Here is a 17,037-nt window from a genome sequence, read left to right on the forward strand (position 1 = left end):
AGAGAGAAACTTTAACTCATTCTGAATGGGCACAGCCTCCTCCACGCTTTCTCCCCATTACTTTGAGGGGACCCATAGGTTGGTTATTTAACTATTTGCTTTTGAGCCACTCAGGAGGGAGGCGTGACCTTACCAGAAACCCATCCCACCCTTCGCAGCAAGGCACGGTGCTTCTCCGGCCAGGACTGCCAGAAGGAGGCCTCTCAGCTCTCCCCCCTTCCCGATAACTCCAGCCCGTTCCCTTGCCCGACCCAGGGACCGATTGCCCCAACCCACATCCCCGCCGGCCATCTTGGTTTAACCCCTGCAACACCACGGCCGCCCTGGGCCCCGCCCCCTCGTCCCCCTGACCCCGCCTGTCAGTCAATCGGAGCTCGGCCGGGAGGGGCGGGCCCGAGGCGGCAGTCGCAGCCAATCGGCGCGCGGGGTGCGGCGGCGCGGCGGCCAATCGGCGTTTCGCTTCTTCGTGGGTGCGGCGGCTGCTGTCGGTGCGCCCCGCTGAGAGCCGCGGGCCCCGCCTGTCGCCGTCGCTGTCGCCGGCGGAGCTGTCGCGGTAGCAGCTGCAGCCTTAGCCTGGCCCTGCCCCGGAGTCACTGAGGATGAGCCCCCGCGCTGCCCAGCGCGCGTCCCGCCCTGCCCGCCCGAGTCCATTCATCTAGCGACTGGTGAGGGGCGGGCCGGAGCGTCCGGCGGGGGAGCCGCTCGGGGGACGGTCCTGGCGGAGGGGTCGGGACGGCGGCGGTGGACGGCTGAAGGAATGGGGAGAGCTCCGGGCAAGGCAGCCAGGGAGGGTAAAGGACGGCCGGCCACGTAGAATGGGAGGGGACCAGCTTCGTGGCTCGGCCTCCTGTGTCAATAAGTCTCTCATCGCTCCTCGGCTATGTGGACGCGTGCAGTGGGAGTCAAAATGGGCCCCTGCCCCTCTGCCTGCTCCTGGCCTCTCTCTGGCTCCCTGAAGCATTTCTAACCTTCCCCCGCCCTGACACTGGCAGGAGCCTCTTGCCAGGTTTCCTTAGCTGTGGGTTCAGGGAAAGCTTGGCGTGTTTCTCTCCTTCTTGGTGATACTTGTCAGTTTTTGGTAGCAGCTCACAGTGCTGCTGGATTAGACCAGCACCGTAAGCACTGGAGAGCCGCGGTCTCGTTAAAGTGTCCTAAGTTATCTTAAAAAGATACTTCCATGCAGTCTTCTTAGGCGAAATACAGCTCTTTTTTTGATTATGTGGTCGGTGTAGCTGTCTGTCTTTGTGGAAACTGGTCGCAGTTTGTGGTTTACAAAAAACAGTAATCGCCCACCAACATCTGGTGTGGGTAGCCTACAATAAAACTGTACCAGAAGTTCCCAGTTAATTCAAAAACGTCACTTTTTCCCAAGATGGAAAAGTCCTTGATGGATTTATCGGACATAATTTGAAGTGGGGTGAAGTTCTAGTGCGCACTTGTGGTTTGTTGTGTTTAACTTCCCTTGAGCATTATCTGTTTCAATAAAGCCTGAAGCAAGATCTTGATGGATTGTGGAAGTGACTGTAGCTGCACTCACTGTACTTTTGCCTATAGCACTTTGTTTTAATTTTTTTAATAGTACTAAGTTATTAAGCATAAGCAGTCCTCAGTATTTCTTGATAAGCACAGCACAGTATATCACAGTTTACTGTTTATGTACAGTGATTCCCCAGTGATAGATGTGCTCTGACGTTTGTAGCTGAATTTAGCTACCAGTGGTACTTTGGTCTTTTTTTGACAGATGTGTCAGCCTTTAATTGGCAGTGCTGCTTAGCTCAGCTAGGAGCAACTGAATTAGGGTTGTTGCATTGCTGAATGTGTCGTTCTGATAAGGATTATGCTGTTGTTGTTGAAGGAGGAAGTTACAGAAAATCTGAAGAGAGCCTCTAAAGGTCACTGGTGCTTGGGTGTACCTGTGCTGAGTGGTGGCACGGAGGCCCCATCCCAGGAAAAGAAGCAGCAGTGGCCCAAGGGACATAGTGGGCATGGTGGAATGTGGTGTCTTTCAAAGCAAATTGGTTTTCCTTCATAGCTTTGCTTCTGGGCAGGTCACATTTATTTATAACTTGAGCAGTTTGCTTGTTGTCTAGCTTGTTTTGAGAGCCTCACGTGCATTCAGTTTGTCATTTGAAAATCCTTCCTGACATATCATCTGGATCTTTTTTGAAATTTGAACGAATGACTGCTTTGTCCACTGTCAGGAGTAAAGGGACTGGAGTTTTGATGTTTCTTCTTTGTGTAACAGACGCCTTATTCAGAGGCTCTGGGTGGTCTGCTGAAGCCACAGCTGAAGGAGAAAAGAGGTCCAATTTGCTTGTACTCAGGGGTGGTTCCATAAACATTCTGAATCCTAGTGACTCTTTCTAAGTTTTTCTCTACTTACTTGCTTCTCTTAAAACTTGCTATCTGAACTAGAAGCAGAACTCTGATATTTTGTGCATTGAGGAGGGCAGAACCCTTGTTTTCTGTGTCTCAGTGCTCCTATTATATAGTCAAGAAGAAGCTGCTTTTTTAAAGGTCTCTCTGTGGGAATTTCAGGCTGCTAAACTACTCTTAGCTACTGCATAGCTTAGATTTACCTGGTTTTCCTTGTACATTCAATCACTTTTCTCCCCAGAAAATACATTGTGATTTCAAGGAGTTGGAAAGCATAGATTTTTGCCCATTCTTCAACTAACATACAAGGAATTTGTGAACAGGTTAAACTATCTGTGGATATGTAATCTGAGCAGGAATTAGTAGTCTAACTGTTTTTAAAGGCTAGGACAATGTGCCACCTGTACCTGAAAGGTGCACTTCCTTTGTTTATCTAGGAATTCATCTGTGTTTCCTTGAGGAATCTTGCTTAATGCTAAGGCTGTTATATTACTACCTAGCCTCAATTTTCTGGTCACTTTTGTCAGATTCTAAACTGTTTCTTTAATAGGTGTTAGTGAAATTTGCTTTTAGGTAAGAATATAGTCAACAGAAAGTCCTGGAAAAGTGGTAACACAATAGCAAATTCCTATGGCTTTATTTCTGTAAGCCATTTTTTATTAGCTTACTAATCAAGTAGTCTGTTTAGTGAAGTTTGCTTTAGATACAAGTATTTTAAGGATTTCTGTGCTGTTATGGTTACAGATCTTTTGTGGTGTTATGAAACAAATGTGAATGGACCAACGTGGAGAAATGTCAGCATGCTTGTTTAAAAAAACAACACCCTACCATTCCACACTGGAAATATTTAAGATACTGCAATACCCTTATAAGGATAGAGTTAACCTTCTTGAAATGTGTGGTGTTGCCAGTCTCACTTTACTTAGCAACTTATTATCAAAAGGAAAAGAAAATTAATTTTATGCCTTCAGAAAAACCTTTTTTTACTTTTTTTTTTTTTAAGGAAAGGTGTTAGGCTTGACAAGGGAAGCTGTATTCTTCTTTTATATGAAAAATATACACCATTACTTAGTTCTGTTTTAGGAGAGCTAGGTAGTTTTTCACCATATGCATTTTAGGTGTGACTGATATTTAGTAAAATTAATAACACTGAAAAAATAAATTATTAAACTCTGACAAAAAAGCAGTGAATGGAATGAAGTTATGCCAATTTTAAGAAGAAGTATGTTTTTAGTAAATCAGGCCAAGGATGGGTTTCAGGGCCATGTGGCTAATTTGACAGTTGAGTTACTTTAATGCAGTGCACACTGAAGATGCAAACCCAGCAATCTGTCTTTGAGTGGTGCTGAATTCTGAGTAGCTGAATCTCTTCTGTGTTCTCTTTCACTTCCATGTAAGACCATTGTCCGTATTAAATGAAAAAAGGCACAACAGCAGCTACCAGCCACTGTCTTGGTACCAGTATCCACATCCATGTTAGCCAGGTTTTGGTAGCTCTAACACCTGAGTATAGGCATTCAGGAAGGACCACAGATGGCAGTTCTAGTATCAAATCAGACTGGATGCTAGAAACATACATTGACACTGCCACCCATGAGGTGAGGGTTGGTTGCTGTTTCCTTGTACCTCTGAGCTGAGAGCACACAACCTCTGTGGAAATGCTTTCTGGAAAAAGAGAAAATTGGGGATGCATTGATAGCGAATATGGTACACAGAGGGAGGTTTCTGGAACTTCACAGTGGGAGGCTTCTGCCAACTCTGTTCGCTTTTCCCAAATGTTGAGATTTCATGTCTGCTGTTTGCAGGAAATGAAATCTATCACCATCATCCTTAGTCACTGAGGTATTTGTAGAATCTTTGTTCACTTCATACTCAGGACACATGTGACAGCATTGATTTTTGTAGTGGCTTCCTGAGAGAAACAGATTTTTGAGACAAGCGCAGTAGGTGCAGAGCTGCTGTTTCAGCTGTAGGAGTTCTGCCTCCATAGGGTCAGATGACGCAGCTGACACCTTCCTTCGGGGAGGGTGTCTGACAGCTCTGGTGCAGTGGTGCTTTGCCTTCTCTGAGGGGGAGAGCTGAGTAAGACAGCCCTACCTACCCACTTGCAGCAGGCGAGATACCACAAACACTTTCTTGCTACTAAAGAATTGCTTCCAAATTGGTTCCAATCTTTTACATTTTCCTGGGCTATGAACATGTATAATAAATAGCTCATGTCTCTGAGGGTTAGAAACCCACTTGCTGCTGAAATAAAATATCTTTGTGATACTTTGAACGCTGTTCTAATTCCTTCGTTTTTATGACTTTTTTCTATAATGTTAATTAGGAATCAGTTTTTAAAAATAATTTGAATTCCAGATAATGTTTACTGTATCATAAAAGTGTTAAAAATATTATAGCCTTATTTAGCTTTTTATATCTTTTAATTTTTACAACATTTAGAAGACACTGGTATTATAACATGGATGTGATTCATGCTGAGAAGCCTACAGAAATATCTGCAAATAAAAGTGGAGATGGATAATCAAAATGGCACCATGTTCCAGATCATCTTAATTCAGAATTTAAAAAATACTGGTTCTTCCTGTTTTGTGCTTGTTTTAGGTGCTCTCTGTTCAGCTGGGACTCCATATATATACTAAAAGTAAGCATTTCATGGTGGAAATGCTTTCACACTGACCTGAGCTTCAATTCACAATTTGAAAGTTTTAAGGTTTCTCTTAAGGACTTCCTTTGTGGAACAGTCAGGTTTGATGATCACCTTTTTTCAGTTTTTGTTATAATGTGACAATTTTTGTTGCCAGTGTGACAGCTTTAAGTGAAAACGTGATCTACAGGCTTTTGTCTTCAGCTCAAGGTGTATATATATCAATATACTAATACAGTATTTAGTTTTGTAATATTTACAGTAAAGAAAGGCTGGGTTGGAATGACTTATAAAGAAATAATTCAGCAGAGTCAGGTTTCACATAGCTGAAGTAAATGTCACTGTGATGGAGTTAGTGTATGATAGGCAGGCTTATATTTCTGTTTACTAGCAGGCTTTTTATTCTTTTAATATTTGATTTGTTATTCACATTATTTTGGTGTTTGGTAGGCTGGAGCTCAGGTGCCTTCAATAAGTTTTTGTCTGGCCTCTGTTCTTTTCTTGTAATGGCACCAAGTTCAGGATTTGCTTTCTTCTGGATCATTTTCTCATGCAATTCAGTGCCTTAGATAGGTGTGGATCTGCACAAAGCAAGGTATGACACAGGGGACAGCAGGACTGCTTTCTTGGGTGGTGGTGCCATTTCATACCAGTTTAACAGATTAGTCAACCTTATGTCTCCCCTGAGTGATTTTTCTTAATGTTGTTTTTATCATTGCCTTTATTTTCCTGTGTAGCAACAATAGTAATGCTTAAACAATGAGCTATATTTAAGATGTGCTTTACAAGGCATGCATAAAATTTTTACTTCTTCCATGACATTTCTGTTGCCTAGTGAGATGTGAAACATTTTTTCCTGTAGATCTTGAAATGCTTGGTTTTTTTGTAGAATTTTTTGTTTTGTTTTGGGTTTGTTTTTTTTTTTTTTGAGAGTGTTTTGTTTTTAATTATTAGTTTCAGAAGGGTGTTTGATGCACTGGCAGTCTGAGTGTGCTAATAGTTACCTATCACACTTCGATTCATTGGAGCAACAAGTCATTTACTTCTCTTTATAATGTGAGGCTTGAGAAGGTCAGAGGACAAAACTCCACACATATAGATGATAAATTTATTGTGTTACTGCAGAAGTTTGTATATTGTTTGGAAAATGCCCTGTAGAGTGAACTGAAGCTTGCTGTGTCAAATCTAAGCTGAACAGCTGTGGTCAGTTCAAGTCTTGTAAAGATTTCCTGGTGCTATCCCTGGTCAGGGATGAGGGACTAAATTGTAGTGAATAAAAATGATTTTTTTTTTTCTTTTTCATTTGCCTGCTCTTGTTTCATTTGCCTGAACTTGTTTTGAAGGTATACACTGAACAACTTCTGGTCCATAGATTTGCATTCTGAGTATTGTAACCCTTCTGAATGAGGTTGAAAAGTAATTGTTGGAGGCTTGGTTATGAGATATTTAAATGAATACTCTGGACTAGATTTTTTTTTCCTTGAAAGTTTAGATTCTATTGCTAATGTTTGCTCTAAGCTGATTGCTTGCAGTTTTATGGAAATCTTGATTCTTAAAACAGGAGGAGTACTGGGATTTCACTTTGCCAAACAAAACCATATTTTTCTGATATGTCTTTGCAAATAAAGATACTAAGAAAATATGGTTATACATTTAGTGGCTGAAAAGCACTAAATGGGAGCTAAGCTCAACCTTTTTGATGAGGTTGGAGTCAAGGAGTAGGATGTGAACATTTATAATGACTGCTAAGCTGAGTAGGATGGGAGAGTTTTGTGTTTTGATGGTTTTCTTTTTGGTGTGTCTCATCCCTGTCTTATCCCCCCCATTTCCCACTCTGAGGGCTTGTTAACATTTTTAGTTTGTTCTTTTTTAGCTTTCAGGATGGCATTGCTCAGCTTCTCTTGGAATATTTTAATTGTGGGTAGAACAACTTTAAATTATGTTTTGCATAGCAAACAAAAGCATGAACTGAATACTGTTTCACTCAGTTTGAAACTTATATCTGGAAGGCTGACGAGTGATTTTTGGGGGTCTTGTACTAGTGATGTATGTAGTTCATTTTTTCTGTTTTCTGGGTTTGTGTGTGATTTTTGTACTGCAGTCTGCACGTCTTGTAACACTTCTGACTATAACTGCAGACATTTCATAGGCCAGGTGAGTGTTTCTGTCAGGCCTCCTTTACTTTTGAGAAAAGGGATGCCAGAGAAAGATGTATATGCTAAAGATAAGTATGCACAGCTAAGCAGAAGAGCTGTATGCCCCAGACTGTGAATATATATTTTCATGAAGAATTATTCTTATTTTTGCTTCCTTTTCTTTCTTCTTTGTCCCTTCCCCTTCCAAGTTAGACCTCTTTTCTTCTTTCCTGTTTCAGGAGCTTTAGACCTTAGCTCTGCATGAGTGCTAACAGCCTGAGTTCATGTCTCTTGTACAAGCTGCTTTTATTTGCTTTGATGCCATCCTCCACCCCACCTTTGTGAGCAGCTCTGGGAGTGGTGGAGAGGAGCCTTCCTATTGATTCTGCAGATGATTACCAGGGACATGGATAACTGTTTGGGCCAGGGAAGAGAAAGTGGGACACAAGCCTTTTATTGCAGTGGTTGTGAAGATTGGTGGTCTCTCCTTCCTTCTGCCATGTTACTAACAATGCCTCTGTTAGCCATGGTGTACTCAACAGCTGAGGGGATTTTCTGGTGGATGGCTTCAACCCCACCCAGTCTTTTAGTTCAGTTCTTAGTTTCTGATGACAAAGTAATGATACAATTAGACACTAAACAGTCAGGATCCTGAGGATCCTCAGGGTGGGAAAGCAAACTTTTTTGGATCTAGTTTACTTTGTGGCCTAAACAACTTATGTCAAAGAAAGGTAGGAGGTGCCTTTGGAGGCTGGGGTGGGGAAGGGAGTAATGCTTTTTTAATCTGATTGAATGTCTGAGTATAAGCTCAGATGGGATGGGGCAGGTCAATCAGCCCTTGTCACATTGTCTTGTCCTGTACTTGCTAGTTTGATATGCAGTTAAATCAGTACAGTTGCAGGGGTAAAGTGGTTTTGTTTACTAATCTGTTATGGTTTGCTCTCTTTCAGGTCTCCCTTGCAATTATGGAGTTTTAGAAGAATAAGGTAGTGTGGAGGGGGAATCCCCCTCTGCACACTAGAGGTAGTTCACTTTTGGAATTTTCTATGGACAAGATTATTTGTTATATAAAATGGTGAAATAAGACTTCTAAAAATATATATTTATAAATATTTATTTGGATCAAGTGCCAAACATAACAGTACAAAGACTTCTAATGGCAGCTTAATAAACTTGGATTTACATCCTTGGAATTATAATTTTTCCAAGGCACTGTGTTGTGTACTGAATTGGAGTGCCTTGATACACTTAAGGGTTGTTTCCCTTAAGGAGAAGAGCACCTTTAGCACTGAAGATGAATTCTTACATGCCAGAGTGCACTTCAAAGTGTCGATCTCTACAGCATGCTTTGGATGTTATTTCTGTAGTTACCAGAGGAAGTGAAGGCCAGATCAAGGCCTTTCTCTCTTCTTACTGCTACAATGCTGCAACTATCAAAGATGCCTTTGGTAGAAACGTTATACATCTTGCTTCGTCTTGTGGCAAAAAAGGTGTGCTGGACTGGTTGGCTGAGACCAAAGGAGTGGATCTCTTGGCAAAAGACAAAGAGTCTGGATGGACAGCTTTGCACAGAAGTATATTTTATGGATACATTGATTGTGTTTTGTCATTACTGAAGGTGAGTGATTTGCAACTGTAATTTTCCTGGGCATCTACAATTTTTAGAGTTGTATTGCTTTTGTAAAAGTGTGTTTTTAAACTTGACTGGAAGCCTCTTGAGGCTTGTCTTAATACTGTGCTCAGATTGCAGTGCATTGATTTACTTGAAGGTTGTCTCTGTTAATACAGATGTCTGCCTTTGCCCATGCAGAAATCAGCACTGAGAAAGGATCCCTGATTAATTGTGGACTTCCTTGAAGACTCGTTTCTGTAGATGATCTTAAAAGTAGAGGATCTTAAAAATAGAGAGTGGTCAGACTAAAGATACTCTGAAAATAGACCTGCAGTGATTGTATCAATTGATGTTAGAGAACATGAAAAATAAGGGAAAATTAAATGGAGTTATAATTAGAAATTAATCTTATATTTAAGAGATAAACAATTAAAGATATGGAGTATTCTATTAAGTGACTCTCCATTTCATTAGTATTTTAAACCAGGGCTTTTGCTCAGTCCCCCTTATTCCTTTCTTACTACTGTTGTTTCTTCCCATCCAATTAGCAAGTTGTATATATTTTTAATTAATCTTCCTTCTGTTCCTCCTTTTGCAAGTACAGCAAAGGGAAGAGATGTTTGTTTGAGATGTTCAGAGTCTCTTTAACCATGTGAGAAAATGAAATATTTGTGGTTCAAGGTTTTTTAAAAAGAAACCTTTTAAGGCAGAGAATGTTCCATTTTGAATGCAGTCTTTTAAAATTACAATTACTAGCCATTTGTAGATGTAACTCTCTGCTTCCTACAAGACTTTAAATAGAAAGATGGTGGATCTGATATGGTCTGATAACTGTTAAATATTTATTTCATGTGCTGTCCCCTTACAGAGTGGGGAGGTTTTCATTAAACTTGAAAAACGTAGATGTTTTTATAAGCATTGTACGAATGATTCTGTTCTCTAGAAAACTGGAAACTGTGCATGTGACATATGAAAAAGTATTCAGTCCTCTAGTGCATGTGTGTATATCTGTATCTTTGATATTTGCTTATAGGAGGCCTGTACAGCTTTTCCCCAATGTCTTTTAACTTTTCTGTCAGTTGCATAAGTGAATGAGATTTTTTTACTAGCCAGCTCGGCTGATATTGTTCTAAGAAGCAGCACAAAACAGTTCATGGAGGGTGCTCTCTCCTCTAGTTCCTTAACTGAAGTCTGTCTGCTGTACTGTGTTATAAAAAGGATGTGTTCTTAAGGTATTATAGCAACAACAGGAACTGATTATAGAATGGAATTATGAGATAGGTGAGATAGAAGGAGATCTCTGAAGATTGCGTAATCTAGCCCCCATGCTCAGGCAAGGTCAGCTAGAGCAGATCAGGACTATGTTTGCTTGGATTTTGAGCAGAGCATCAGACATCTCTGTTCCAATGTTTTACTGTCAGTGCAGTAAAAATGTGTTTTAGATTTAAACAGGATTTCTTGTATGTTAGTTTGTGCCCATTGCCACTTTTTCTGTCACTGGATATCACTGTCATCCCTACCTCTAACCTCCAATTAGGTATTTATTATGTATGATTAGGCATGCTGTCCCCCTCCCCCATCCCAAACCTTCTCTAGGCTAAGCATCCCAGCTCTCTCAGCTTCTCTTTCAACGTCAGATGCCCCAGTCATTATCTTCATGGTCTTTTGCTGAGCTTGCTCCTGTATGTCCTTATCTGTCTGGGAGTCCAGACCTGAACCCAGCACTCCAGTGCTGAGTAATGCTTGCTGGCAACACTCCCACCTGCAGCCCTGGATGCTTTCAGCATTCTTAACTCTGAGCTTGCTGGCTTGTGGTCATCTGGTGGTCTACAAGAGTCGCTAATTCCTTTTCTACTAAGGTGCTTTCTAGTCATTCAGCCTCCAGCTGTACCAGTTCACCGGGTTGTTCTTCCCCAGGGCCAGGATTTACATTTCCCTTTTTTGAACTTCATGTGGTTCCTCTTCCTGTTGCTCTAGCTTGTCAAAGTCCCTTTGAATGTCAGCATAACCCTCTGACTTATCAGCCACTCCTCCTGGTCTCCTGTCATCACCTTTGCTGAGGGAGCAGCACTCTAGCCTGTCATCCAGGTTGTTAGTCAAGATGTTAAACAGTACCAGCTCCAGAATGAGCCCCTGGATTCCTAAACTAGTGTGGATGACAGACTTCTGCTGCGGGCTGGAGGTGTTCTTGGCTTATTCTCAGGCTGTATCTAAGTACAAGATTTGCCACGCAGCAATTGGAGTTTGTTTTCACAAATTCCGACCATGTGAATATCCCTACAGCCTCTGTCTGTTTGTGAATATTTTAAACAACTTCCAGAAATGAAGAATATCCAGCTATCTGTTAGGTCATAAAAATAGGTCAGTCTTTTCTGTTATATGGCAAATCAATCCCAGCCCTGTTGCACTAGGGTTGTCTTTATAATTTGGAGAACGTGTGCTGTTGTTCTTCTGGGGAATATTTTTTCAAAAAAAAGTTGTATTTCATGTGTTTATCTCTTAAGTTTGAGGTTTTCTAAGGTATCCTTTATATTAGCCATGACCTCAGGTACAAGGTACACAGGTACGGCTGAGTTGGCTATTAGATTCTATTTGAGGACATCTGGAGTTCCCTTTTGGGAGGTGATTGATGGCACTTGACTTCCTTCCTAAAATCAATGCTGCTGTAGCAGCACTCTTTTTTATTGAAAAAATGGTATTTACAGAGATTGCCTGTGTCTGTCTAAGTTCTGAAAGAATGACCTGTACATGCTTTGTGCCTCTGAACCTTCCCTAATGCTCTCTTTCCTGGCTGTTTGTGTCCTCTTGCCTTTTCTCAGCAACCGTGAAACTCTGTTCCTTGCTTGTTTTCAAAGTAATAGTATTTTATTTTTTATTTTGTCACTTGTCTAGCTTGTCAAAACTGATTCTGTAGAATGCCAGTTGAAGAAAATGCATCCTTTGAAGCTGGTAAATTAATTTTTGGTGAATACTTGCCATTCCTAGATGTCAGTGCTTTATCTTCACATCTGTTCCCTTTGTGTTTTGCTGGTTACAGTTTATTACACAGTCAGTGTTGAGACAATAAAATCCATGTTAATATATCAACAAGATGTATACATGGCAGAACAGATTTGCAATGTTTTTGGTTTATTTTAGATTTGCATACAGTTTACCTGAATCTGAAAACTTTATTTTATCAGTATTAAACTTCAATTAAAGGTATGTTTTGCTCCTTAAAAGGTTTACCTGGTTTACATCAAGCTATGCAGTTAAAATTAACTTGAGTTCTTCTCCTCTCCTCTTTCAGCATGGTGTTAGTCTGTATGTTCAGGATAAAGAAGGCTTATCAGCCCTGGATCTTGTGATGAAAGATAGGCCTATCCATGTGGTGTTCAAGAAAACTGGTAAGAAATAAAATAGTCTAATTTTGCAATGAGATCTGTTTCAACAATGTATTAATGAATGCACCAGTGTATACAATGTTTTCTGTTTTTAATTGGGAATTTATAAATTGAGATGCCTGTTGCTAGTGTTGATCATCTGTACAACATTATTATTTGAATATTTTGTCATGGCTCCTTACTTCTTATAATATTAAATGTTTTTAAAGTTCAGTTTTAGATAAAAAAAATTCCTCTTCAATTTTTAGATAGAAATAGCAACTGATGTTTTTTGAAGTCAATATGCACAATACTGATAAATTTACCAGAGAGGATTTTTTCACTACAGATCCCACAGAAGTCTACACCTGGGGAAACAATATAAATTTTACTTTGGGCCATGGTGGTCAGCAGGGTAGACATCATCCTGAATTGGTGGACCTTTTTCCTCGGAATGGCGTGTATATTAAACAGGTATTCCTCATGTATTACATAGGCACTTTTCCTGGTGAGGGGTGTGAAAGGGGGAAAAAGTAACCAAGGAGTTATCAAACATTGAAGATTTCCATGGAAAAACAGCTGTTGGTGCCTTCCCCTCTCTGCCTGCCTCCTTACCTCCCTGCACCCCCATTCACCATCACTGAAATTGTGCTCCTCTGTTTTCTGGGGAGAACAGGGGTTTCTATATTATTTACTTTGGATATATGGCTTGTGTGTCATTAAATACATTCAGAAACTTGACACTTCTGTAACTGTTTTGAGCTGCTGACTTACTGTATGACTTCAGTCACATTTTGAACTGAAATGGAATAATAAATGTGCTTGGTACTCGTTGAATTAAAATTCATCTTGTGTTCAAAGCAGCATATGCTGTTAAGCACATGTCTCTAACTTCTTGTGACTTCAGTTTGAGAATATTTGAAAGTTTAAAGTACAACTTGCGTAAACATTCAGGGCAGACAATCTGTGCTGCAGTCTTAACATGTTTTCTTTGGCCTTTCTGAGGCAGCATTGTGGAGCTTAAGACTCAGTCTTTCGAGTTTCTGTTAGCCTATGGGGCCATGCTTGATCTTATTTTAATAAACTGAAACTGTTGATCTCTTCAAGTAGCTTAAGGCAGTACATAATATGTTTAAAGCAAGTATTTTATGTGTCCTATGATTTAATACCACTATCTTGTATTTTCATGAATATAGCTTTAAAGCAGAACTTACTCACAAAGTACTTATGGCAGGGGTTTTAAGATTATCCAGAAAAATTAATCTGTCTTATGTTGCCTCTTCCCCATCCATTTTTTGCTATTTTTTCAGGTGGTACTCTGCAAATTCCACTCTGTGTTCCTTTCCCACAAAGGCCAAGTGTATACATGTGGACATGGACAAGGAGGGCGCTTGGGTCATGGTGATGAACAAACGTGCTTGGTATGCTGTCTTGTATTACTCCTTGTAGTCTACTATGATGTTTCTTTTATTTCTAGCAGCAAGTCTAAAAAGGGAATTAGAGTTTCTGTCAGTGTACTTTCAAAATGAGTTTGCTATTCATTTTAAACCAAACTCCTTGTTTCCCACTAAGTAACAGAGAAACTCCAGTGCTAATAGTGAGGTGGCAGAGAGTAGAGGAATGTGCATTTAATTATAGTTTAACTTCAGATAGCTAGATGCTGTGGTCAAACTTGTGTTGAGTTGATTTAAAGGCCAGCTGATGCTAGCTAAGTGAAAGCAAATGTTTTTTGTCTGGGCTTTTTTGGCAGAGAAACAGCAGTACAGCGCTGGGAAGCTGTAGTGGCAGGAAGAGGGCTGGTAGGGTTGCTTTTTACTAGACTTATGCAACTTAATTGAAAAGTCATTTTCATTTGAATAGTACATTGTTGCAACACATAAAACTAAAATTTGAGAAGACTAAACATGATGACAATTCTTAGACTTAAGCATCTTATCCTACTTTGTAGTATGCATTTATCTTGCAGCATAGTAATTTTTAAAAATTTCTAATATTGAGTATCTGGTAGAACTTGATATTCTGTTGCTGAATGCTATAGTGGAGACTAGAGCTCACATTTTCTTACTTTTTGTAAAAGAAAGTAATTCTGTTAAATTAGGATATTTTTTCAAATTGCTTTTCAAAATTGTGATGTTACGTGGTTGAATAAAGGAGAAGTCATGTTAGAGTGCATCAAGATTCAAAGATACAGAACTGCTTCCTTATTCTATGAAATTTCATTAGGATTATCCTGTGTTGGAGGGAGATAGCTTTAGTGTTTGTGGTACTTAAAATACCACGTGATAGTTAATATTTGTTCAGCTGTCCTGAAGATGTAGTTTTCAATCTAATTTCAGAGCAGGTGGTTTAAAATTCATCTCTCATGATAGAAAAGGACATTTCCCTGATAGCATTTCAAATGAAAGTAATTAATCTTACTGCACTGGATGTGGTTGTTATGTTAATGAGTGTGTTGTGTGCTCAAATGCATTTTATCTTTATTTCAATATTTGGTCATGACTTTCTGTTGGTGTAACTTTAGTTCGTGGATGACCACTGGCTAATAACAAAACAATATGCTTTTATATCAACTCTTTTTTTCCTGATTCAGGTTCCAAGACTTGTCGAAGGCTTAACTGGTCATCAGTGCTCTCAGATAGCTGCAGCTAAGGATCATACTGTTGTTCTAACAGAAGATGGATATGTTTACACATTTGGTTTGAATACTTTCCATCAATTGGGTATTCTTCCTCCTCCTTCTAATTGCAGTGTTCCAAGACAGGTAAAAATAACATCAGTCAAAGCTTAATTGTTTGGTGTTGCTGTTTTGGTTTCTCTTAACAGAAAGTAAAATGTGAAGATTATAAAAATAACCCCTAAGCTTTTTCAGAACAGCAAAGTTTAATGTGAGTTCAGATAAATCTTGATTCTGTGTTATCAGACATCTCAGATCTTAACTGTGTTCTGATAAATGCCTGAGTTTGTAACCTGAACAAGACCAAAATTTGTAGTGTGATACAAGATACAACTGCCAAAATCCTTTTCTTCCCTCTTCCCCAGATTGTTCTGTAGCTGAAGTATTAATAGGTATGTATCACTTGAGAATCATGGTCTGAACTCCTTTTGGATTACTCGATGATGGCTCTCAGGGTTTGAGCATTACATCCTTTGCTGGAAGCACTGGATGGAGTCAGTGCTTTGGGAAGAGTAGTGACAGGGAAGAGGAGGTATGGGCATCAGCAGCTTAACTATATTTCTATGCCTAATGTCTATTTTTTTTTTTTTTTGTAAGTAAAGAAGCTTTGACTTCATCTGAAGTAGAGCAACATGGCACTGTTAGTGTCAAAAAGAATGATTGACCAAAATGCAACAGGATAGTGTTTTGGGGTACCGTGTGTTCTTCAGTAGTGTAATGACAGCTCTATATCCACAGTATTTGCTATGATTTTATCATCTTAATATGGAAAACTTAAGTTAAATGTGAAGTGTGGAATTAGTAGTGTAGTGTTCTGCAGTGTGTTTAGGCCATTAGGACTTCCAAGTTTAAACTTCTAGTTGACATTTTGCAGCACCTGAATCTTTTGTGGCTGTGCTATTCATGTCCTGTTCAGTCTTGTTCAACATCTTAAATGTGAAGACAGCCTAAGGAGACTTGATTCTAGTTCTGATTAGCTGTTACAAAAAGTTGTTCTTTTTTTCAATAGTGCGATAGTACCCCACTTGACAAACTTCTGAAATAATTTGATTTATTAGACTGTATGTGGATTGATATTAGTGCTTCATTCTTAATGACTTTAGGAGTTAAATGTTGTCAGAAGTTTGTACATGTGAAATTCACCTGTTGCTACCTAATATTAAGATGTACTTTGGATTTGTGCTTAGGTTCAGGCAAAAAACCTGAAAGGTAGAATGGTGATTGGAGTGGCTGCAGGCAGATTCCATACTGTGCTATGGACTAAGGAAGCAGTGTATACCATGGGGCTGAATGGCGGCCAACTAGGTAAGGTAGAAGCATTCTGACAGTAAAACCCAGCCATTGAAAGATGTTGTTCGTGCTTAACCTATCATCTGCTTCTGAGAACAGAAGCCTGGATAAAGCTTTTTTCTCTCTCTCTTGTTGTTGCTTTTTTTTTTAACCAATCTGATGACATCATCCCTTCACACTTCTTTCAAATAATATTTTTCATTCTACCAATTACTTCACATTTAGAGATGACAAGAGCTTGTCAGATTTAGCTCTCATTTGAACTCTTTTTAACTTTTACCTTCCATGTATCTTGTGTGGTCCTGCTACTGGAGACTTTGAGGAAATGGAATGTTGCTGTGTTGGAAATTACTCCAAGGCAAGCTTGAATCCTTCCAGCAATCTGGCTGGCACTGCTTTTAATAAATTATAAACTAGCCTTCAGCTCTCCTGCCTATGTCCTTCTTTCATCAAGCACTGTAAACATGCTACTGATAACTTTTTCCATACTAACTTTTTAAAGTTAAATACTTGCCTATATCTAGATTTTTTTCAGCAATACCACTACCAGAATCTTCAGTTAACTTTTTCTTATTCTGAAATCAAGAAAGAACCTTTTAAAAATATATTACCAACTAGTGAACTTAATTTTTTGTATGAATGGGGCATTTTAATTGCTTTTATCTTTTTTAATAAACAGGTATTGCTATATTGATTTGGATTTCCATTTTTGCAGTTTTGGGTCTATGGGCAAACAAAACTATTAGCTATCTCTGGTACTTAATCTGCATCAGCTCTGGCCTCAGGTTCCAGGTAGTTTTGTGTTTCTATTAAGGTGTCAAATGTATATGAAAAAACTTGTCTTTGTCAGAGAAATACCTTAGTAATGAGTGTCTTCTTGGGTTTTTTTGCCTTTTTTTTATAAGCACCCATCATATAAGCTTTTTTGGTTGCTTATG

At 39.5% G+C, this 17,037-nt stretch overlaps 1 protein-coding gene across 2 annotated transcripts in view; it reads left to right on the forward strand.

The window, feature by feature from the left end:
- The first annotated feature begins 502 nt into the window (after positions 1–502).
- IBTK (inhibitor of Bruton tyrosine kinase) overlaps positions 503–17,037 on the forward strand; it is a 52,885-nt gene continuing 36,350 nt past the window's right edge. For both annotated transcript variants that reach the window (XM_036380343.1, XM_036380344.1), the window contains exons 1-7: positions 503–665; positions 8,112–8,779; positions 12,063–12,159; positions 12,485–12,609; positions 13,446–13,556; positions 14,726–14,896; positions 15,997–16,114. In XM_036380343.1, the coding sequence (XP_036236236.1) occupies positions 8,456–8,779; positions 12,063–12,159; positions 12,485–12,609; positions 13,446–13,556; positions 14,726–14,896; positions 15,997–16,114 (946 nt within the window). In that variant the 5' untranslated portion in view covers positions 503–665; positions 8,112–8,455. The remainder of the gene's footprint in view (positions 666–8,111; positions 8,780–12,062; positions 12,160–12,484; positions 12,610–13,445; positions 13,557–14,725; positions 14,897–15,996; positions 16,115–17,037) is intronic.

Source organism: Molothrus ater, chromosome 3 (genome assembly GCF_012460135.2).
Source record: "Molothrus ater isolate BHLD 08-10-18 breed brown headed cowbird chromosome 3, BPBGC_Mater_1.1, whole genome shotgun sequence".
In the NCBI taxonomy this organism is placed as follows: domain Eukaryota; kingdom Metazoa; phylum Chordata; class Aves; order Passeriformes; family Icteridae; genus Molothrus; species Molothrus ater.